Consider the following 24,973-nt stretch of genomic DNA (forward strand, 5'->3'; position numbering starts at 1 on the left):
ATTAGTGTCACAGTAACTTGACACTGAATGTGAAGGGCCTTCCTCCATTAGATATCCCAATGTACATTATTTTAGTGTTCTGAAAATTTCAAAATCTAGCCGTAATTTCTGTATCTGTTCTTAAAGCATGATCTTTCTGATCGTGTCACTTACATGCTAAGTTTTTCATTCCATATCTGAAAATAATATAACTCAGACAAACTACTAATTTCCAAAGGTGATCCAACAGTTCACCCTCAAGTGGAACACTGAAATCAGATATTTTCCAACAAGAATACTTGTGACTAGTAAAGGCAGCTAACTAGGACATGTTATGAGATATTTCTGACTATTCTACACTGTACTTCAGTAACCTTGAAAGTACTCAGAATTAGGTCAAGGTGAAGTGAGGCATTTAGTTGGAGGAATCCTAAATTGGTGATTAAAGAATCCTATGTCAGACCACCAAGTATGCAGCTAATGTAACTCAAGGACTTGAACTGGTCTTGAGTGATATCACTACAACACACAAAGCCTACTTCATAGTACCTTCAGTGATAAACTATTATCTAATATCTAAAAGTGTAGGAAAAAAATCAATGCCACAGGATATAGTACCTCACAACTTTATACCTGGGGGCCGGGTGGTAGTATAGTGGGTAAGAGCACATGATGTGAAGCACAAGGACCAGCATAAGCATCTCGGTTTGAGCCCCCAGCTTCCCACCTGCAGCGGTGGGAGGTCATTTTACTGGCCACGAAACAGGTCTGCAGGTGTCTTTCTCTCCACCTCTCTGCCTTTCCCTCCTCTCTCAACTTCTCTCTTTCCTATCCAGCAATAACAAAGGCAACAAAAATGGGGAAAATGGCTTCCACGAGCAGTGGATTTGTGGTGCAGGTACCGAGCCCCAGTGATAACCCTGGAGACAGGGGAAAAAAAAAAAAAAAAAACCTTTAACTATACCTACCATTTAAGTGCTAGTAACTTAAATGAGCATAGTGTGATGTGAGTTCTTACTGACTTAAAGTATTGCCATGGTAGGTTATTGGACTCTAAACCACTGATGGTCCTCTGAACAGTATACATCTATAATTTAATGAAAAACACTGCCAAGAAAATAAGGACATAGTTTAGCTGCGGTGTGGACTAGCTAATACTTTGGTGATCGTTTGTTTTCACATGTGCTTTCAAGATTTTATGGCAAAGGTAGTATGTGCTTACTGTTTGTAGACAAATTTGTATAGGATTTCAAATAAAGGATATCACAAAATCCACAAATTTGTCCATTTTATCAGAAGTCAAAAATATTATACCTAACAAAACTTTAATCCAACTTAGGTCCTTTTCTGCCATCATGCACCAGGGCCCCACCTCAAATATATATATTAGTCCTGGCACAAAGGAATGTGATATGACTCTGTCCTAGTGAAGTTCAAGGACATCAGTTCTTAAGAGAATTGGTTCAAGCTCAGATAACATTAAACACTTATTATATGTATCTTTCGCAATAGTGAGAAGGGCATTTCATGTAATCTGTATTTGGAATATATTTTTCTGTTCTCTCTCTGTATTTGACTAGTTATAAGTCAGTTATTAACTTGTGAAAATAGAAAATACTGCATTGAATTAAACATTCCCTACTTCAAGAAATCTGTGATCTACCTCTAATTTTCTACATAGTGGACAAAGAATAGAGCTGAATAAAGATATTGTTCCAGAACTTAAGAATTTCTTTATCCTGGCAGTAATTTTAAGCACAAACAATAATTATAGTTAATGTAAGATTATAACAGTTGGAGGCCAGGTAGTGGCGCACCTGGTTAAGTGATCACATTGCAGTGCACAAGGGCCCAGGTTCAAGCCCCCGGTCCCCACCTACAGGGAGGAAGCTTCACATGTGGTGAAGCAGGGCTGCAGGTGTCTCTCTATTTCCCTCCCTTTCTATCTCCCCCACCCCTCTCAATTTCTCTCTGTCTCTACCCAATAATAAATACATAAATATTCAAGAAAAGATTATAACAATTATATGAATAAGATTATACGAGCATAAAAAAGGAGGAGAGGAGATGTGGGCTTATAGACCAGAAATAAGATCTGTAAAAAAAAAAAGTCTTATAATTAGAGAGAAAGGCTGGGGAGACAGCATAATGGTTATGCAAAAAGCCTTTCAAGCCTGAGGCTCAGATGTTCCAGGTTCAATCCCCAGCCCTACCATAAGCCAGAACCGAGCAGTATTCCATTCGGTCTCTCTCTCTCTCTCTCTCTCTCTCTCTCTCATTCTTTCTCTTTCTCTCTGTATCTCACCTTCTATATCTACTCTTTCTCATTAAAATAAACTAAGTAAAGTATTTTTTAAAAAATAATCCAGAGAAAATACATGATGGTCTTGAAGTCAGGAAGTAGGAGTAGCATATAGTCAATACAGAAAAAAAAATCTAAGTTGCTATTTGGAATGATAAATAAAACAGAAGAAATGTTTAGAAGATAGTCTCAATAAACACTGGTCATTCATGGAGTGTGGAAGGTAAGAGAGGGAAGTGCGTAGGAGTCTGGCAGCTCTGAGATGTAACTGGTAATGCCATCTGTTAATATTAGGATTTCTTTTTTTTTTAATTTGTATTTATAAAAAGGACACACTGACAAAACCATAGGATAAGAGGGGTACAACTCCACACAATTCCCACCACCAGAACTCCGTATCCCATCCCCTCCCCTGATAGCTTTCCTATTCTTTATCCCTTTGGGAGTATGGACGCAGGATCATTATGAGGTACAGAAGGTAGAAGGTCTGGCTTCTGTCATTGCTTCCCTGCTGAACATGGGCATTAGCAGGTCGATCCATACTCCCAGTCTGCCTCTCTCTTTCCCTAGTGGGTTTGGGTTCTGGGGAAGTGGGACTCCAGGACACATTGGTGGGCTCGTCTTGCCCAGGGAGGTTGGTTAGCATCATGATAGCATCTGGAACCTGCTGGATGAAAAAAGATTTAACGTATAAAGCCAAAAAAATTGTTGAGTAATTATTAACTTAAAGGCTGGAATAGTGCAGATGAAGATTTGGCGTCTCCCTTTTGTAGATAGTTAGTAGGCCTATTTTAGTTATACTCCAAAGGGCCTGTGACTATACTATAGTAGGACTTCTTAAAGGAGCAGCACATCCATTCAGTATCAGACTGGCTGAGTTTCACATCCCCCTAAAACATTTAGAAGTAGACGGCCCATAGGCTATTAATCCTGAACCCTGAATAGGAAAGAGATATGCCACACCCATGGATTTAGGAATCTATGTCACTGTGATAGAGGAAGTCGCTGGAATGATTTCGATTATGTAGCACCCAAGACGAGGATGAATGACCCTAAAGAATCCCAACCCTGGGGGGCAGGAAGAAGAGAACCTTCTCTCCCTGCAACAAAAAACTAATGAGGGGTCACTGGTTTTGCAGAGAGGTAAGGATAGAAAGAGAGGAAGTGGGGGGCAGACGGTAGTTTAGCAGGTTAAGTGCACATGGTGCAAAACACAAAGACCAGCGCAAGGATCCTGGTTTGAGCCCCTGGCTCCCCACCTGCAGGGGGGGTTGTCACAAGCGGTGAAGCAGGTCTGCAGGTGTCTGTCTTTCTCTCCTCCTCTCTGTCTTCCCCTCCTCTCTCCATTTCTCTCTGTCCTATTCAACAAGAGCAAGAAAAGGGACAAAAAATAGCCTCCAGGAGCAGTGGGTTCATGGTGTAGGCACTGAGCCCCAACAATAACCCTGGAGGCAGAAAGAAAGAAAGAAAGAAAGAAAGAAAGAAAGAAAGAAAGAAAGAAAGAAAGAAAGAAAGAGAAGGAAGGAAGGAAAGAAAGAAAGAGAAAGAAGGAAGGAAGGAAGGAAGGAAAGAAAAAGAAAGAAAGAAAGAAAAGAAAGAAAGAAAGAAAGAAAGAAAGAAAGAAAGAAAGAAAGAAAGAAAGAAAAGCTAAGAGATTCTTCACTGACCACTACAGAAAAAATTGGTGTTGAGCTTTGGGGGTAAGCCAAGTCAGGGAATGACTTTTGGAACATGGAAATTTCAGCATTTATAAATTAGAATTTAATAGAAAGTAGTCAAAAACACAATAAGTAGATTTAAACAATGGAGTCCAGAAGAAGTTAGTACCTTTTCCTCAGAGATGTAAAGAAAATGAATACAGGGGCTAGCTGGTGGTACACCCGGTTAAGCACACATATTGTGATGTGCAAGGACCCAGGTTCAAGCCTCCACTCCTCACCTGCAGGGGGGAAGCTTCACAAGTGGTGAAGCAGGTCTGCAGGTGTCTGCCTTTCTCTCTTCCTATCTCTCCTCCTCTCTCAATTTCTCTTTGCCTTATCAAGTATCACAGAAAAAAAGGGGGAAGGGGATGGCTACCGTAGTGCCAGCACTGAACCCCCACGAAAACCCTGAAGGCAGGAATAAGGGGGGAAAAAGTGTAGGTGGAAGAAATTATAGCATCAAAAGTAAACTTATGTAACTTCCACATTTCTCTAGGAAATATAAGACCACATATTTCTGATGTGAAGTCAGCAGCCCTGTGCTTCCATAGCACATAGACTTTGCAGCTGTGTATATACCCCTTTAGAAGATGGCTTCCCTCCCATTTGTTTGCCTGACTTATTGACCTACCCTCCAGATACATAGCTTTTCACTAAGTATGTTCCTAATTAACCAGCACCCATCTGTTCTATAGAATTATAAAATGGGTATGCATGGTGATTGCAGTGACATGACAGCTCTGCTTTAATGAAAGGCATAAAAACAGTGCGCTCAAGTTATTACCGAATTCTCCAAATAGCTTCCTGTACCTCGTCTTTCAGGAAAACATCTAATAAATAATGACAGGCAAGCTGAACATCATATCCAATCATAGTCTGCAAAGCTGCCCTCCTCTGCCCGCTCCTTCACACAGGCGCAGTCCTGCTGTGTTAAGGGCAGACACTGTTCTTTTTAAACCCACCAGTACTGTGAGGATGCTGTGGCATCTCCATGTCATGTTGTCTCACAAAGACCTTCAAGATACCAAGTCGACTTGTTCCTCTTGCAACGCATGCTGTTTGTTCTTCAACCCATTAACTGTTTTGATGGGCTGCTACTTTCAACTTAACCTGTCATCACTTGCCGATTTATATCACTCATGCTATGTCAAATAAGTAGGTTAGGAGGAGATGAATAAAGCTAAAACTTAAGTCTTCTGCAGCACAGCAACTGACATATCTACTTATGCCACCAGGGTTATTATCGTGGGTTTTAGTGCCTGCATGACTCCCACCATTCTTGTCCATTTCTTTCACTCCTCCTCCTCCTTCTTTTTCCTTTGTCTGGTGGGAAAATGTGTGGGATTTTCACCTTCATTCTTCACACAGTTACACAACTACTAGGGAAGTAGGCAACCTGAGTAATACCCATGACTGACTTATTAATCAGAAGGTTGGAAGACGAAACAGAAGAAAATGACTTGATAAAATGTTTTAACTTTTTTATTGAGGAATTAAGAGCTTACAGTCAACAGTATAGTTGTTTGTATATGTGTAATATTTCTCAGTTTCTGCAAGACTTCCTAGTAAGCCTCCTAGGCTTAATAAGTATGTGGGGATTTCCTTTTTTTTTTTTTTTTTTGGAATAATAACAAGATGTTGAACAGGGTGTTTGTGCATATAAGAAAGAATATGGCCTGTAGTCCTTCTTCTACATTTTTTTAATTGAATTGAATTTTATTTTATTTTCCACCAGAGTTACTGATGGTTTTGTTGACTGCATGATGAATCTGTTACTTCTAGCTGCCTTTTTTTTTTTCAGTTTTTTTGGTTAGAAACAGAGTATTCGAGAAATTGAGAGGAAAGGCAGAGAAGGAGAAAGACATCTGCAGCACTGCTTTACAGCTCCTCAAGCAACCCCCGTACAGGGGGGATCTTGGAGTTTAAACCTTGTAATGTGTGCATTATACTGGGTGCCCTACCCTGGTGTCTGTCTGATTTTTTTTAGTGAAATATTAAGTATCTAAAGGAAAAGTATCTATAAATATTCACAAACACATCCTTCACTGTCCTGTGAAAGTATAATTTCTACTGAAACTGTGGACTTGGCTTCCTGAACACTTTCCTCACATCTTTGCTATTCAGAAAGACTTAATCTTGGAATGGCACTGGTAGGTAAAAAGGACCCAAGTTCACAGTCTTCTCTGACTCTGACAGCTGGTGAATGAATATGCAGAAAGTAGAGACCCTGTTACATTTTAATTGAAAACTAAGCAACATTGCCCTTCCCCAAATTAAAATCATTGCTATGGAGTACGAGTACAGAGTGCCATGTTGTAGTCGTTCGTTGGCTGACCTGCGTTTTCTTTCACAGTCCTCAGAGTCAGATGACATAGATTTAGAATCCACAGCCCCAAACTGTAGAGCAGACACCATGGTCTTTATTTAGTTAGCCTTGAGTGTGAGCCACCTGTATTTATGGCCCCAGAACTATTACTGTTTCAGTGTGTCTTCTACATAAAACCTTTGCCTCACTTTTACACGCTTCTCAGTTCTTAGAAGCCAGTGAGAAAAATGGGAGCATTTCTCACTTGTCAGGATTAAGGCATTAATCCCTTAGGACAATTGCTTGAGGCTAATCAGTCAGAAATGGAATTAAGACTCAGTTTTTCCAGTTGAGAGACCAGGAAGTTTGGTTAGCATACAGACCACTGGCTCTAATCTCAATAATATAACCCAATATTCACTGGAAATGAATGCCAGAACTTTTGTAGTGATTCTTGATTCTGCTTTTTCTCTAACATAGCATTCTGATTTTACATTAAGTTCATTCAGTTCTACCTACAACTATATCTTGATATACTGTTCAATTATCTGTCACTATGCACCTGGCCCATGCAACCATCCACTCTGGTGAACAAACATAATAATCCACTTAACTGTTTATTCTCCCACAGTATTTTCTCCACACAGCAGCTCAAATAAAATCATAAAAATAAAACAGGGGCCAGAGTGATATGTCCCTAGGTAGGATACATGCCTTGCGAGGCGGTCAAGATTACAGCCCCAGCAACACAGGGGAATACTATGGCACCAGAGGAAACTCCTGTGCTGTGCCATTCCTCCCTCACTCTCACCCCATCTTTCTCTTCCCGAAGTGAAGATAAAATAGAGCTAGTTTTAGGGAAAACTAGCCTAAAAATGAACTGTGAAATCATGCATGCACAAGGCGCTAGCTCTACAAGGATAAGTGCAACATCAATCAGATCTCCTGCGTGCCCTGCTCAGCAGCCACACAGAGATACTTTCCAGTGTCTCATCAGTTACCGGTCTGCGTGTCAGCCGACCTCTGGTCCTCCACCTCGCAGGGAACTTTTGCCCCCTTCTCACATTGATCTAGTTTATTTCATGTTAAGCTGTTTATGTTGACTGTTCTTTCTTCCTTTAGTCCCCAAAATTACTATTACATAACGTCTATACATCTATAAAGTACATAACATGGTGTGGTTTTATATACGAGTGTATAGTAAGCGTTTTACATATACCTGTTATAATTTGGTATTTAATGCATGGACATTTTTTTTTCTGTCACACTTTGTCTTCTTCGCTGGGTTAACTCTATCGAGTCAAAGATTCACTCATTTCCACTTCTAACTTTGATACCTAGAAGATCACATAACACCTATTAAGTGGTCAGTAATTGCTATTTGGGTGAATGGAGGGGCTGACAGGTGGATATTCCCTTAGCATTATTCCTAAAGGAAATGTACTTGGTGAGATCGTAGGGACCTCCTATTATAAAATAGTCAGACTGATTTCCACTGACATCAAGAAGGATGTGTCGGTGCCTATATCTTATGGACCGTCCCTCTCACTGTAATGTTTAAATCTCTGCCATTTTTCAGAGGCAAAGGATGATACTTTTTAGTATTTTTATGCAAATTTATAACAGCACACATTATTAAAACAAAAATACAAGAAAATGTTCATTTCTCACAGTTAATCAGAGATTTTTTGGGGGGGAAGGAGGTATCTGAAAATTAGCCAAGCAGAGAAAACAACACCTAAACAAATGTTTTCTTGAAAAGTACTTATTTAATGCTCTTGTTGTATGTTTTCCTATACTACATACTACATACATGTAATATATAGGAACCATACTAAAATGGACTTGTTTGTAGGCCAATGTTGCCTATAATGTGCTGTGCTCTTTTTAAAAAAAAATATTATTTTATTTTTTATTTTTATATTACAGAATTACATGTCAACAGGAGCTTGAATCCACACCATTCCCACCATCTAGAGTTCAGAATCGTCAGTCTCCCCACTGCAATCCACCACAGTTCCCCTAAGGTTATAGACATGGGCCAACTATCTTCTCTATAACTATCTGTCCACATTTATACATAATTGCCCTCTTTTTTTCCTGATTCAATTCTCTCTTCCCCCTCTAAGCCACTCATGACAACATAACTACTTCCATATGTCCCTCTCCTCTCTCTCTCTCTCCCTCTCTCTCTCCCTCTCTCTGTGCTGATGGAGCTGGAGTTCAGAGCCCTCTTACCTTCAACCTATCACTTCTCCCCTGGAAGTATGAATCAAGGTTGTTTTAGGGTGCAGAAGGTAGGAGTTCTGGCTTCTGTGATTACTTCTCCACTGAGCATGGGCATTCACAGGTCGATTCATACCCCTACCCCCAGCCTGTTTCTATCTTCCCCCTAGTGGACCTGAGCTTTGGAGATACGAGGATCCAGGACACATTGGTGAGGTTTTCTGTCCAGAGAAGTCAGGATGGAGTCATGGCAGCTTCTCTAACTTGGTGGCATGACCTAACTTGAGACAAAATGGTTAATGAACAGGAACCAAAAAGTAGGATTAGAGCAGATGAGATTAGGGATTTGGGGGTAGAAGAAAGCTAGGAAGTCCATTTTAGGCATGTTTCTGGGGGCACACAGCTATGGTAGTTTTGCTTGAGTTGGGTAGCTAGCTTGAAATTGCATTAAAATATGGTCTGAGAGAATGATGTCAGAGTAGAGAAAAGGGCCAGAAAGTTGGATTAGGGCAGAGAATAGCTCCTGTTCTTGGAAAAAAAACAGTTCTATGGCTAAAGTTAACTACTTACCTCCCTCCACCTTCTCCAGGGCCCATATATATATATTGATATTTAGCACCAGAGCCTGTGTAACCTCTAAGTCCCTACTGGTTTGCACTTACAGCTCATGGTCACAACTGGGAACATTGCAGGCTGCACTTATTTCAGGAACAGTCTTTTTCGAGTGACAGGGCAGGATACCCCCCAACCTCCCTTCAGAGGACCCCTATCATCATTGCTTTATGAGGAGGACAAGGTCCTGGGAGGCCTTACAAGATGCCATTCCTTATGGAAGTCGGTGGTGGTGGAGAGAGGGACCCTTTAGAGGTCTAGACCTATCATATGTGTATGGGAATCCAAGGATTCCCTAATTAAGGGCCCCAGATAATCAGATGGTGTGATACTGATCAAAAGGGGCATTATTAAGTGCACAAGTCTCTTACCCTCATCCTACTTTTGTAGTTCTCTCTTTATCTGATTATCTCAGATTTTCTCTCAGTTGTTTAGGCATTGAGTATCATTTGTTGAGCCCAGTCAGAATTAGATTTTGTGGAGGATCTGTCTTCTTTCTTTTAATATTTATTTATTTATTCCCTTTTGTGGCCCTTGTTGTTTTATTGTTGTAGTTATTATTATTGTCATCGTTGTTGGATAGGACAGAGAGAAATGGAGAGAGGAGGGGGAGGACAAGGGGGAGAGAGAAAGATAGACATCTGCAGACCTGCTTCACTGCTTGTGAAGCGAGAACTCCCCTGCAGGTGGGGGGCCAGGGCTCGAACCGGGATCCTTACGCCAGTCCTTGCGTTTTGCAGGTATCTGTCTTCTTTGGGTCTTTCTGCTAGGCTGCCCGCCTAATTTAGTCAAAGTCCAATCAGTTAGAGAAAAACAATCCTCCAAATCTAATATATGAAAGCAACATAAATGAGTGTTTATGTCTATTAAAATCATACATATGTATTTACAGCAGCATTATTCAAAATAAGCCCCAAATGAAAAATAAAATAGACAAGTTGTGAGATAACCACACAAACAATATGGATGGATTCCACAACCATAATGTTGAGCGAAAGATGTAAAACAAAGCAAAAAAAACAATCATGTGATGTCCTCTCTATGAAATTCTAAACATGTAAAGCTAATCCAAGTTGAAAAAGTAGTTAACTTTGGATGGAGGGAGTATACTTAACTGAGGTTCCAGGACACTTTTGGTGGTGGTGAAAACATCCTATGTATATCTCATATATCATTATCATATTTTTTCTGTAGACCCTACACCTGATGTTCACACAAATGTATACATACATCTAGATTCATTGAGCATTTTCTAGCAGTGTTGTACCTCAATAAAGAAGAAATTAAAGCTGAAAATTATGATAGTCCTTACTTGTTATAGAGTATGAAATATAAATGAGATAATGAATATATTCTTAACATAGTGCTTTGTCTATAGTGAGTATTCAATTAGTGCCATCTATTGATTTGTGCTTATTATTATTTTATTATCACAGACATCACTGCCTAGAATAGCCATAGGCCAATGTATTTGGTCTGCATAAAACCAACTTCTCTAAATAGTGACTAAGTCTTTGAAATCAACTTACCACAGACATAGTCCATCCAGTTTAACCTTACCAATTGTGTACAAAAGTAATCTTGTTATTATTGTAGTTTACTTATTATTTGGTGTGAAAATTTTAGCTTTCCCAAACACATTTAATCCAAGTGGTTTTTACCTTTCAGAATTAAAAACAAGTTAATTACTTTGAAACACAGTTATCATTAATCTTAATGAAAATGTACTTGACCCATTTGATATTAAAATAAATGCAAATCTAATTAGCAAGATGCTATGTTTCATCTGTCAAATTAACAAAGATAATGAATGGGTAGGCTGATAGAGGTACAGGGAACTGCCAATCTCTTTCAAAGCTCTGAAAAGAGGGCTAGAGAGATAGTTCACTAAGTAGATAGCATGTCTTGTTATATGCCAACCCTGAGTACCACACAGGAGAGCCTGTGACATCATAGGAAGCTCCAGTGCTGTGGTATCTCTCTCTGCCTCTTTATCTGAAAGAAAAGGCAACTTGAAGCATTAAAATCATACAATCATCAGGTCCTTGCTTCACAAAATTAATACATAAACAAACAAAGCCCTTATAAGGCAACAAAAGGGATTAAGTAAATAAATATTAAATAAAAAATTTTTTAAAAAACAAAGCCCAAGAATATTATTTTGTATAGCCATTCCAGAGTGCATTTCGGTTACTTCTATCATGAGAATCACAGATTCAAGTGCTATTTGTAATAGGATTTGGAAACAACACAGGTGTCCAGCAATAGGTGAATGATTAAAGAAATTGTGGCATACATTCATAAGAGCACAAATTCAGAAATGTACATGTTCTTGACTTTAGCAGTTCCTTTCAAAGTTTAGGTCCTGAGGAAATTATCAAGCAAGTGTACAGAGATGTGTATTTATATAGAATAGGGTAGGGTAGGGTAGGGTAGGGTAGGGTAGGGTAGGGTAGGGTAGGGTAGGGTAGGGTAGGGTAGGGTAGGGTAGGGTAGGATAGGATAGGATAGGATAGGATAGGATAGGATAGGATAGGATAGGATAGGATAGGATAGGATAGGATAGGATAGGATAGGATAGGATAGGATAGGATAGAAATATATTTCTGTTTAACTAGTTCATTGATTATATGAATTCAGTGAAATACAAAATAGTTGCTTCTACATTTTATTGAATCTCCCTTTTCATCCTCAAAGACATTGTCAATGGCCAGTTGAAATTTTAAGACTTTTGTCCAGTTGAACACTGCTTTTCTTCCTGACTCAGATTAGATTAGTGGATCTGGAATAGTCTACTACTCTCTCTCCCTTCTCATATCATTACAATCCTTGCCTTTCCGGCTCTTAGAGAAAAGAGAAAGAGTCAGAGTAGGGGAAAGATGAATGTTTTTGTACTTAACGATGATCAGTGATTCCTTGTATCTGGCAGATGCCCATACGGTCACTCTCTTTCTCTGTCTAAGGACCACATATAAGAAGCTTTATTTGAGTCTTCTAATCCTTACTCAGCTCCTGTCACCAAGGATTCACTCCTCAGCCTCTTCGGTCCTGGTGATCAACCTTTCTGAGATGAGTGCTAATAAGATGACTCAAGTCTGGCCACCTTTCCCAGTGTTCTAATCATTACATTCATCCTGGAGGTGCCAAACCGAAATGACAGGTTCTTTGATTTAGGATCCTTTTTGGCGCAGCCCTCACACTCCAGCCTCCCTTTCTCCTACTTCACTAAGTGAAAAGGGCAATTGTCAAGACCTGAACTTGTCTACTGGCAAATGAAATGCTAAGTGTCTCTTCTTACATGTACTTCTAATTTTACTCACTTGTTGGATTCAGACGCTCTTCACCAGGGCAGAGCTATCCATGCCAGTGAGTTGTCCAATCCTTATAGAGTCTATGTAGAGAGGTGTTAGGGTGTTGGTAGTAGAATAAGTTCTGTTATCTCTTGTAAATGTCCCAGGTATATTTCTCAGATACTTAATCCTGACTGCTGTCAGTCTGAAATTGTAGCCTTCATTCTGAGGCATCAGAAATCTCGTTCAGCATCTTTAACATTAGTAAAAAATACAACACAGAAGTAACTCAAATATCAAACGAAGAGTTTGTTCAGCAAATTTTAGTGCATTCATACAAGTAAATGAGCTTTATCATGTAAATCATAATATAATTCTACATTTATTAACATTAAAAATATTGTTCAGGGGCCAGATGGTGGCGTGCCTGGTTAAGTGCACACATTACAGTGCACAAGGACCCAGGTTCAAGCCCCTGGCCCCTACCTGCAGGGGGAAAGCTTTATAAGTAGTGAAGTAGGGCTGCAGGTGTCTCTCTGTTTCTCTCTATCGCCCTCTCCCCTCTCAATTTCTTTCTGTCTCTGTCCAATAATTAAATAAAATTAAAAAAAAAAATATTTCCAAACTTGAAAAAAAAGATATTGTTCATTTGTTGCTAGAGGACAAATGTTGGACACACAATTATTTTATTTCTGGCTGTTCACATTTACTATTGTAAAGAAAAATGTGGGGCCCAGTGGTGGCATACCTGGTTAAGTGCATACATTACAATGCACAAAGAAAAATGTAAGATAAAAGATAAAATATATTCATTCCTGGGCAAGGGTTGGAAAATTAACTGCTGTGGACTAAATCTGGCCTGCTGCCTATTTTTGTAAATAGGGTGTTAGTGGATCACAGCCATGCTGGTGTCTGTTTTTCAGTTACAACATCATAGTTGAAGTGTTGCAACAGAAACAGTCGGATTTGGAAAGTCTAATATATGTACCATCATATGCTTTACAGGAAAAAAAAAATACAAGCTTTTATTCTAAAGTATGGAAGTATAGGTGACTTAAATATTTTTTCCTGACTCTAGTCCTTATAGTGAGAGTACATTTATTGTATAAAATATGTATCTTACAAAATCATGGAAACCTGGTTAAAAAAAAATTATGACACTAATAATGTTAAGCTCCAGTGGAACGTATAAATGGAATTATGTAAGCAGAGTTTATCAGTGGAATTATTAAAATTTCATGATCACTCACTCCCAAAGTTCTACTTCAAAGTATGAAATCTACAATGTAGTTAGAATATTAGTCTGAGGGTCTGAATGAGAGCATATTTTGTTATGCACACAACCCAGTTTCGAGTTCCAAAGCTGAGTGAGAATGCCACGGCACCAAAGAAAATTCCTGTGTTGTGGTGTGTCTGACTCTCTGGATATATGTGTACATATATGTGCTGTGTATAGAGAAAGTGTAAACACACATGACTGGTCAAACTATGTATGTCCCACACCACAACTCAAGGGGGAAATAAAGAATATTAATTTGGTTGTTTTAAAATTAAGACCTATGTACAGACATGACTTTTCTAGTTGCTAACAGAGTCAGTTTCTAAAGTCTGCTTTCAGAGTTTCTGTCATGTCCCTTTCATCTTTGGTGTTTACATATTAGTCCTCTGAGGCTGCATTTGAGTAATGTACTCCTCCTCAGTTCTGTGAATAGGTAGGTTAACTTGAATAAAGTTTTTCCAGTAAAGGATAAGGGTGAAAAAAATATATTGAAAAAAATTTTTCCTTAACATACCATATCAACCAAATATAAAGAGTATTTTTAAAAAGAGTTTTCCAAAATGTTTAGAGTTTTAGAAAACACATAAATCAATGTAGAATCTCCCAAGGAGACTACTTTGAAGTACTAAATTCACTTCAATGAATAAATTATGAATATTTGCTACACAGGGCAATTCTGATGTAGTTAAGCAAATTTTGCTTCAAAATCCTTTAGGACAAAACCTTAAAAAAGATGTTTGAGTAATCAGGATATAATTAAGACAGTCAGAAGACCTGCTAATTAACACTAGGTGAGGGAATACTTGAAAATGGAATTCATATTAACTAGAACTTCCAGATGACATGCATCTTTATTAAAAGAAACAGAAGTAAACAACACATTAATTAAACTTTCAAGTACACAAAATAAAAGGACTTTTAAAATTCCAGTAAGGAAATAGAAATAATACAGTGAATTTTCATAAAATATCAAGCAATTAAAATGAGAATTAATAAAGCTAGTCTTTAAAAGTTAAAAAAAGACCAGAATTTAAATATACTAATAGTGAGTTCCCTGATTTTATAGTCTACTTGTTGATGAGCTATTTATCAACCCAGTGATGGAACTCTTTGAGAATTATGGAATATGGTATCAGTCACAAGTCCAAAGTCAAAATGTTTCCCTAATATATTTAAATAATAAGATTCTAACCTATCTTGGGCATGAAAAAAAAGAAAAACATAATTGTTTTAAGTTTTAGGGCATGTGAATGTTAAGCACATCATATCTCTTAGTATTTTTAAAGATTGCTACCCTTACTGTCCGGTTTAAGGGCTTTAAAAGAGCCTCTGCCTGCTTATGCAATCCTTTGTTCTTTTTTGTTTGTTTTGTTTTGTTATGTCATGAGAACAGACTTGAGCCAGTTGCCTGCTTACCGTGACCTCTTTTTTTAAAAAAAATATTTCTTTATTGGGGGATTAATGTTTTACAGTCGATGGTAACAGTAAGTATAATAGTTTGTACATGAATAACATTTCTCAGTTTTCCACGTAAGAATACAACCCCCACTAGGTCCTCTGCCATTCTGTTCCAGGACCCAAACCCTCCCCCCCCACACACACACACCTACCCCAGAGTCTTACTTTGGTGCAATACACCTGACTGAATCCTTTGTAGTGAGACTCCTCATTACATTTGTTGCTGTTGTTTAATGCTTAGTTACTAGGTATTCACTAAGCAAACCCAAAGATTTCTAGTCCTTTTCTAACACTTAAGCATTTCCTCAGCCTTCCACTTCAAACATTCATCTCCTACTTCTTTTCACCACTAGTCTGTGCTTATCTAAATAAGACCTTTGCCGGCCAGACTTCCCTGGACTGAAGACCCCACCAATATGTCCTGGAGCTCCGCTTCCCCGGAGACACGCCCTACTAGGGAAAGAGAGAGGCAGACTGGGAGTATGGACCCACCAGTCAACGCCCATGTTCAGCGGGGAAGCAATTACAGAAGCCAGACCTTCTACCTTCTGCAACCCACAATGACCCTGGGTCTATGCTCCCAGAGGGATAGAGAATGGGAAAGCTATCAGGGGAGGGGGTGGGATATGGAGAATGGGTGGTGGGAATTGTACCCCTCCTACCCTATGGTTTTGTTAATTAATACTTTCTTAAATAAAAAAAAAAGCCTGCCAAAACACCATTTCTCTTTCAAAGTATATCTATCTCTTCCTTCCTCACCAGAGGGGAATCAAGGAAACTGGCTTGGTTTCCTTGCCTCTTACTAGTTTCTGTTCTTAGAGGTCTCTGAATGGCCATCTCACTCCCCTGGTAGGTTGTTACTTCCTTAAATCTAAACCTACTTTATTTACTATTTCTCTTCAGTGACTAGCATATGGTTAGCAGCTAGTAAATGGTTAGCATGCACTTATTGATGAATAAATGCCTTCTTGTGAAAGATAAGGAAGGGGCTGGGTGACAGTCTATAATGGTGATGCAAATGACTTTCATGCCAGAAGCTCTGAGCTCTGAGGTTCAATCCCCAGCACTGCCATAAACCAGAGCTGAGGAGGGGTCTGGCTAAAAACCAAAAAAAGAAAGATGAAGAAATGCTAATAACAAATCAGCTTTAATTTTTCTAAAAATAAGAAGATAGAAAAAAAAAAAAACTGCCCATCTCTCAATGTAACCTGAATCAGATGGTTATTGAGCAAAAGCTAGTTTCATGAAAGGTAAATGTGCTTTAAAATTAAACAGTAGCCATATAATAAAGCAGAAACTATGCTACTCCTTTTATAATGCCTTGTGAACTCCTTCCTGGCTTTGTGCAAAGAACAGTACAGTGAACAGTGAGAGAAAGCATGCTCATTTATGAAATCTGTTAAATCCGTGGGACATTATTCAATGGTTAGAACTTCAGTTTCCACTGGGGAATGTTATGCATGTACAAACGATTGTATTTACTGTTGAATGTAAAACATTAATTCCCCAATAAAGAAATAAATTTTTTAAAAAAAGAACTTCAGTTTCCTCATCTTTAAGACAGAAGCAGTCATCTTCAGCCTTGTTTCCACAACTTTGTTGAGACATAAGAATAACAAAAATTTTTTATTATTAATTTTTTTCTTTACTTATTCATTGGATAGAGACAGCCAGAAATCGAGAGGGAAGAGGATGATATGGAAAGAGACAGAGAGACACCTGCAGCCCTGCTTCACCACTCACAAAGCTTTCCCCCCTGCAGGCGGGGACCAGGGTCGAGAACCCTGGTCCTTGCACTCTGTAACGTGTGCTCAAACAGGCGCGCCACCACCCGGCGCCAAGAATGACAACACTTTATAAAGTTTTTCACAAGTATAAGAATACATGAGAGAGATCAAATAAGGTACATTAAAATAGTTACATGCATTAGAAAATAAGGAAATAAATGACTGCAATAGGCTAGATTCTTCGCGTCAAATAAAATTTTAGTATTCTATTACTTCTTAAAAAGAGCACATCTGTAGACATTTTTGGAAACCACTGGCTCTACGAAGATGAAACATGATGAAATTTGCTGCTAAGAAGTCCCAGATTCTTTCCCCCAAGGAATCACTGAACAGAATCTGTCTGAATAGTAAATGAGTCCTGATGAGTTAGGTTCTGTTGGCATCCCTGGCCCCTATTGCAACCTACACATAGGCCTTGAGGAATATAAGCATTTAGTAGCTGCATGATCAAAATGTCAAGATGAGTATGAATTATTTGCTAATTTTCATTTTGAGTTTGTTTAATACTTATTAAAACTTATAATTTAGACTGTCAGTAATAAGCATGATGAATGGAATCTTTGCATCTTGTGATTTTGATAAATTTCATTAGCATTAGACAGGCAACAAAAGGGGATCAAGTGGTGGCACATCTGGGAAAGCCCACACATTATAGTGCATAAGGACCCAGGTTCAAGGCCCTGGTCCCTACCTGTGGGGGAAGCCTCATAAGTGGTAAAACAGTGCTATATGTCTCTCTCTCTCTCTCTCTCTCTCTCTCTCTCCACCTCTGTCTCCCCACTCCTTCTCAATTTCTCTGGCCAGAAATAAATAAATGAAAAAAATATATATTTAGAAAAAAAGCAACAATGACCAAAATTAACTGTTTACATTTTTCTCTCTACCCTATAGTCCAAACTTAAAATTTTAGCTTGATGTGGAAACTGACATTCAAAATGTTATAGTCATAACGGAAACACGAGCAGTTGAAACTACTGTTGCCCAATGACTTATTTCATATTTCCTTCATGTCACCAAATTAAAGGGTAGCTGGATTTCCTGCATATTAAAATTTTCCCTGGAAGATAATTCTTAACCCCAAGATATCAGAAAGTTACCTGCTTCAAGTGGGAGAACGAAATCATAAGAATTTTAAGAGCATCATTTAAGAGCCCCACTAGGGAAAGAGAGAGAGAAGCTGGGAGTGTGGATCAACCTGCCATTGCCCATGTTCAGCAGGGAAGCAATTCCAGAAGCCAGACCTTCCACCTTCTGCACCCCATAACGACCTTGGGTCCATACTCCTAGAGGGATAAAGAATAGGAAAGCTATCAGGGGAGGGGATGGGATACAGAATTCTGGTGGATACAGAATTGTGTGAGTTGTATCCCTCTTACCCTATGGTTTTTGTCAGTGTTTCCTTTTTATAAATAATTAAAAAAAATAATTTTAAGAGCATCATTCATCATGCTCTGGGGGTGATGTGATACGGACACCTACTGGCATGTAGTTCTGTTTCAGTCAAGTACAAAGAGCTAAAACCTGGGCTGGAATAAAAACTCCCATGTGTAAATCAGACTTGTGTTTTCAGTCCTTTATGGGAATAGATCTGTGTTCATGTCATAGATAAGTCTTTAATACAGTCTCTCTGCATCTCTCTTAGAAGATAATGGGAAGCTGAAAGTCAGCAGTTCGGGTCAGCCGTCCGGATCTGAAGCTGGCTCTTTTCTCTTCAGCTCTGGCACCGCACCCCTGCCACCTGGAGCAGCCACTTCTCCCTCTAAGAGCACTAATGGAGCTCCTGGTAGTGGTTCTGAATCTGAAGAAGAAAAAGCCAAAAAATTGCTCTACTGTTCACTCTGCAAAGTGGCTGTGAACTCTCTGTCACAGCTAGAGGCTCACAACACAGGTTAGCTGCTATCATGTGGATTTAAATATTGTTTATGACAAAGCCTGCTTCCCTATCAGAGCATCATATGTTTTGTTGTCAAAAACATTAGATTTGTTTAATGCCCTCTCCGCTTTTTATTTTTTAACCCAAATATCTGATTTTTAAAGGAAATTCATGTCATAATGAATTTGAAAGCAAGAACACAAAAAAACAGGTTGGAGATATTCTTTTTTTCTTTATTTTCTCAAAAGCATCTAGTTTCTCCCCCAAAACTCACCATCATGAAGTGAAGAGATGAATTCACACTTTCTGTACAGTGTTCACTGCAGTGCATGTTTAACCTAGGAGTTCCTTGTGAAAATACTGAGTAAATGACAGAGCCCAATATGACATGTATATTAATCGGCCATTAAGATGACATGATAAGAAAATGAGTGTATTATCCCATATATGAAGTTTTCAGAACATTTAATAAGTATAATTCCAATTTTGGAAAAAAAAACACCTTTTTTTCGTATACAAAATCAGAACGTGAGAAAAACATACACTAAAATTAAAAGTGGTTCTTGCAAAGAGATGAAAAAATGCATAATTTTTATGTTTTTCTACTAGTATTAAAGATTTATCTATGACATGAACACAGGTCAGTTGCCATAAAGGACTGAAAACAAAAGTCTGATTTACACATGGATTTTTTATTCCGCACAGGTTTTAGTTTCTTGAGCTTGACTGCTACTTCTGCTACTATATTTCACACTTCTTATTGTAACTCTTACATCTCCCTGTTTTTACAATCAAAATGTGTACATTTATACTTAGCATTAGCATGCTCATTTAAACAACTACAAAGAAAGAGTACACAGTGGGAAATTCAGCCTGAAGACAGACTTTTCAGGAATAAGAAAACCAAAGAATTTCCTACAGTTGTTAAATAGATGTTTAAGAATATTTAGTAATTTGCTCTACTAAAAACAAATTCTTTCTGTCTTAGGATCTAAACACAAGACTATGGTTGAAGCTCGTAATGGAGCTGGTCCAATTAAGTCTTACCCTAGACCTGGATCAAGATTAAAGATGCAAAATGGTAGTAAGGGGTCAGGACTACAGAACAAGACATTTCATTGTGAAATCTGTGATGTTCATGTTAATTCAGAAATTCAGCTCAAACAGGTAAATACATCCTTCATTTGCAGACACTGTTGTTTGAGGTCATTGCTGTGTATCTCCGAATCTTTGTACTGGGTCACTGTGTTCACAGTTAAATTTTCTAACCTTTATAAGATGCATACAATATAGGACAGAGAGGAACTATGTGAGAGAAAAAATCAGTACCCAATATCTGCACACCTACTATTGCTGTCTGTCAGATTCCAAGCTCGGTATCAGAGACAGAGCGAGCACAGTAAATCACTTAGAGCTTACGTGAAGCAGGACCTTCCAGTAACTTGTCTTCCACCCCAAAAAATCTGGTTAGGGAGACAGTTTCATCTGATACAGTGGTAATAATACCAGGCCAAGGTGGGAAAGAAAAAGGAGAGATTCTTTATGATTAAATATGTGCAAGTCTTAATTTAGAGAATGTAGTGATGGCAAACCTAGGATACTTTTCACAATTATGTTCAGATAACATATCAAATTTTGTTTTTAGCACATTTCTAGCCGCAGGCACAAGGATCGAGTTGCAGGGAAACCTTTGAAGCCGAAATACAGCCCTTACAACAAACTCCAGAGGAGCCCAAGCATTCTAGCAGTAAGTTGGATTTGCCTGCTCACTATCTGAGCAGGGACTATAGGCAAGGAAGGACTACAGTTAAAATGTTTCCTGAAAGGTTTTAATTTCAAGTAGTATTCAGAGACAGAAGTGTAGAATACTTTGAAGAAAGCTTTCTTAGAGAAAAACAACTGAACCTCTTTGACAGCTAACACCTTACCTTGTCTGACAGGTGGGGAACGCCTGACTCTTAAAATAACTTGGTCTGGCCCTGCCAAGGCCCCCACAAGCAGGACTCAAAACTCAATAAATCTAGGAGCTTTTTCTATAGAAGGAAACATTAAGTACTAATTGTTAAATTGATAATTTTGTATGGCCCGTGAATGATGTTGTAAATATACAAAATGGCGCCTGGCAGATAAAGACCCACCCCCAAGCCTTTTTGAAATGCAAATTTCTCTAGCATTAAATCAAAAGCAAAAGCTAAGAAACAAGGACAAGTTAGCAGAGTGATGCAGCGGGAGCGTGCTGGGCCCATAGGAAGCAAGGAGAGGCGCTGCTCCAAGAGCTCTGGGCAGAGGTTTGCCTCTGTGAAATAAAAAGCCATCCACTCATTCTCCTGGAGAGTATGCCTGCTCTGTCATGTACATAACCGAGGTTTGAGCTAGCCCTACCACACCAGAGGAAGTTTCAGTGTTGTGGTACCTTTGTATATATTATTCTGATTAGTGACTGAATAGAAGTTTATAAGATTATAAGGGGTAAATAGTTTCACAGTGCACCCACCACCAAAATTCTACCTCCACCCCTCCCACCCCAAACCACCATAGTTCTCACAGTGTCTGAGAAAAAGCCTGCTTGGTTTTGTTTTGTTTTTGTGGGTTTATGTGTTCTAATTATCTAGATTCCACATATTAGTGGAATCTACGACACCATTCCCTCTCTCCCTCTGTCTCTCTGTCATTATCTGAAAAAAAGCTCTCACAAGTAAAGCCACAATGCCCAAAAAAAAAAAAAAACTGTCCATTTCATATCCTCCCTTTTTGTGATTCTCTCATGTGTGTCTTCCTCTTGCCAGGAAGTAAAGGGTATATCTGCATTTGTCCCTTTCCCAGAACTAGTAGGCATATTGGGTGATGACAACCTATCTTTTCAGTTTCTTTGTAAAAATGCCCAGAGGCTCCAGGAGTAGGTGTCATCTAAACATGCAGCTGGATGGCTTTCAGAACCTCCCTGGGACTTGACTAGTGTGGCTTCACCTGTGTCTGCTGTTGTATGCCAACAGTCTGTAGACTTTTTCAGACAGAAAGAGAGGGTACAGGGGCCTGGCGGCCACCATAGCAAAAAACTGTCTCACCCCCCAACAGTGCAATAGGAATACTTCTCCCATGTTTATACCATGGCAAAGCAGACACCCTCCTGGATGAGCTATCTCACCAGCCTTTACAACTAACTTGATGCATAGAATTATTTCGTGACTTCTGAGACTAAAGATAATTGTTTCCTTCCTAGTGTTGGTGCTTAACTTATGGATATCTATGATAGCTCCCCTTAAAACAGCGTGTCTCATTCCTGGTTTTCTCTCCATCAGGCAAAGCTTGCATTCCAGAAGGATATGATGAAACCTTTGGCCCCTGCCTTCCTGTCTTCGCCTCTGGCTGCAGCTGCCGCTGTGTCCTCAGCACTGTCACTGCCTCCCAGGCCGTCAGCCTCGCTCTTCCAGGCTCCAGCCATACCTCCTGCGCTGCTAAGACCGGGCCACGGACCCATCCGTGCCACTCCTGCCTCCATCCTCTTCACTCCATACTAACTCCCACCACGAGTCCCCAGACACTTGATGCCAGTAGCAAAGTTGAGACAAAGTCAGAGGGATTCAGCTCTTTGAGCATTTTGTGTTGGCAGTGCTCCCAAGTCACAAAATGCAGCAGAGCATCCCTATCCCAGATGGTAAGAGTAACAGATCACTAGATTCAAGAGTGCGTCTAGGGCTGCTCCTTATTATAATTTAGAGATCTGAGCAGCACCAGCTCTGTCTCCCTATTCCTTTCCCTGCCCTCCTCTACTTATTCAATTTGTGTGTCTCAGATATTTGGTTTCTTGCAAATGTATTGGTCAGAAAAAAAAACAACAAAAAAAAAACAACCCTGTACATCAATCTCTGACTACTTTTCCTTGGGTGTGTTCTGTCCTAGAAATAATACGGAATATTTTCCTGACAGACTTGAAAATTAGGTTCTTTCTCACGTGTCTGTAAATAACTCTGGAATCCAACTGGACATATTCAAGTATAAAAAACAAAGAGATAAACACAAGTGCTTACTTGCGGCTGCCATCTTCCCAGTGGATCACAATGTTTTCTTTTGTGGTGTGCTATTGTTGACAGGAATTGTGTACTGTTTGAGACCCAAGTACTGTCGTATCCTGTGTAGTACTGGATCTGTATCTCTTGTCTGAATTAAACATTTTTAGTTGCTGTGTACATGTTAGGAGGCAGAGTAGCTTTGAATTTTCTCTTTAAGAGAATAAAAATAATGTATTTTCTTTATTTCCCATTTTATTTGGTAATATTTAAATGAAATAGAAAGCCATATGCCATAGTTACACTTACTCCCTATTTGCTATTTTTGTTTAACTTATTTTGTAGCTTCCTCACCAGTTTGAGTTGCTAAGCAAATGTATACAAACAGAAAAAGAGCTTCCTAAATTGCCCCTTTTTGCACCTCCTGTGCATTCTGCAAGAAGACAGTGAATCCATGTATTTCTCTGTAATTATCTGCTTCATTTTAACTTGTTTTCACTTGTAATGATGCTACATAATTTTGTGGCTCCCTAATGCAATAATGTACAGAAGATAAAAAAAAATGTAATTCAACAATTTGTCTTTTTGTTAACTGAGTATGTTGATGGTCATGCTCCCGTGTGTCACTTTCTAAACTGATATCAGCAAGACAAGAATGTTTGTGATATCAGGGGCAAAAGGTATCATAAAATAACAAATTAGAGTCAACTCTTTCAGAGGACCTATATCTGCAACCTGTAAATGGTAAAATGTCTGTGTATTTTTTTAAATGTACCTTTTCAATAAAAGTACCAAAAAAAAAAAAATCTGTTTTTTCAAACCTACTTTCTCCTGAGACACCTCCAGTTTGAAATCATCTGGTGAAGGATGTTCAGTAGGTGCAAAGATTGCTTCTTACATATTCAGCAGTTTCAGCTCTTATTTGTAGCATCTTTCTTTGTCATGTTTATTCATTGCTGTTTGCTGCAGCTGCAGGAGGTGAGACTTTCCTGTTGCTTTCCCTCTGAATCTCTAAGGGGCTGGGCCAAAGTTATGAGTGTGATTTAAAATCATGTTAGTAGTCAACTAAAATTGGTGAATCTGATTTTTTTAACTTGCTGAATCTTCTAAGTCCATATTTGATGTCCATATCTGTGTACATATTTTTGAGAGATTTATATCCTCTCATTCACATTCTCTAATCAGTTGACCCCTTACTTTCTTCCTTCTTGTTCTGTTTTTTTTTAATTTTTTTAAATATTTATTTATTTAATTTCCCTTTTTGTTGTCCTTGTTTCTTTTATTATTGTTGCAGTTATTGTTGTTGTTGTTATTGATGTTGCTGTTGGACAGGACAGAGAAATGGAGAGAGGAGGGGAAGACAGAGAGGGGGAGAGAAAGATAGACACCTGCAGACCTGCTTCACCGCCTGTCTGCACGTGGGGAGCCGGGGGCTCAAACCGGGATCCTTACGCTGTCCTTGTGCTTGGGCCACGTGCGCTTAACCCACTGAGCTACCGCCCGACTCCCTCTTGTTCTGTTTTTAAGTGTAGAAGTCAACATATCTCTGCTCGTTCCATTAATCAGTACTCCAAACATTAGTGATTTCTTAAAAGAACTACTATTTCATTATGTCACAGCATTGTGCGGTCAGAAGATTCTAGCAGGGCTTGGATAGGCTGTTCCCCCTTAAGCATTAATGACGTTTCCTGTTGACGTTCAGCTTGTTAAGTGAGTTACTCTGAGGGCCCAAGGTAATATCAACTCTGTTGGGTTGAAGATGGGTTGAAAGTTGAGATCTATGAAAACAGACTACCAGAATGACTACAAAGTCTCTGTAGCATCATGGGCTCAGAAAGGTAATAGTAAATAGGGCTCTCAGAGAAAGCATGTTAAAGAATTAAAAAGGCTTCTTATAAAAATCAGAAAAGCCCCAGTCTGTCTTACATGTTGCATTCTGTTAATCAAGCAAGCCACTAAAGCCAAACCAGATTGAAGGGGAAGGAAATTAGACTACACTTAACTTTTTCCAATTACGATGTAATTGAAATACATCAGTGATTAGCTTCTCAGTACATAACCCTTGACTGTAGTATAAAATGCTTTCTGTAAGAAGTCTAGTTAATGTCTGTCACCATAAATGTTAATATTTTGTCTAATATTGAGCACTTTTAGG

The 24,973-nt window shown here is 38.9% G+C and overlaps 1 protein-coding gene across 7 annotated transcripts in view; it reads left to right on the plus strand.

Annotated features, from left to right (window-relative positions):
- ZNF385B (zinc finger protein 385B) overlaps positions 1–23,610 on the plus strand; it is a 368,360-nt gene extending 344,750 nt beyond the window's left edge. For all 7 annotated transcript variants that reach the window (XM_007522156.3, XM_060177630.1, XM_060177629.1 and 4 more), the window contains 4 exons: positions 18,581–18,826; positions 19,800–19,978; positions 20,457–20,558; positions 22,111–23,610. In XM_007522156.3, coding sequence (XP_007522218.1) covers positions 18,581–18,826; positions 19,800–19,978; positions 20,457–20,558; positions 22,111–22,329 — 746 coding nt within the window. In that variant the 3' untranslated portion in view covers positions 22,330–23,610. The remainder of the gene's footprint in view (positions 1–18,580; positions 18,827–19,799; positions 19,979–20,456; positions 20,559–22,110) is intronic.
- Positions 23,611–24,973: the final 1,363 nt, after the last annotated feature.

Source organism: Erinaceus europaeus, chromosome 18 (genome assembly GCF_950295315.1).
Source record: "Erinaceus europaeus chromosome 18, mEriEur2.1, whole genome shotgun sequence".
NCBI classification, from domain to species: Eukaryota; Metazoa; Chordata; class Mammalia; order Eulipotyphla; family Erinaceidae; genus Erinaceus; species Erinaceus europaeus.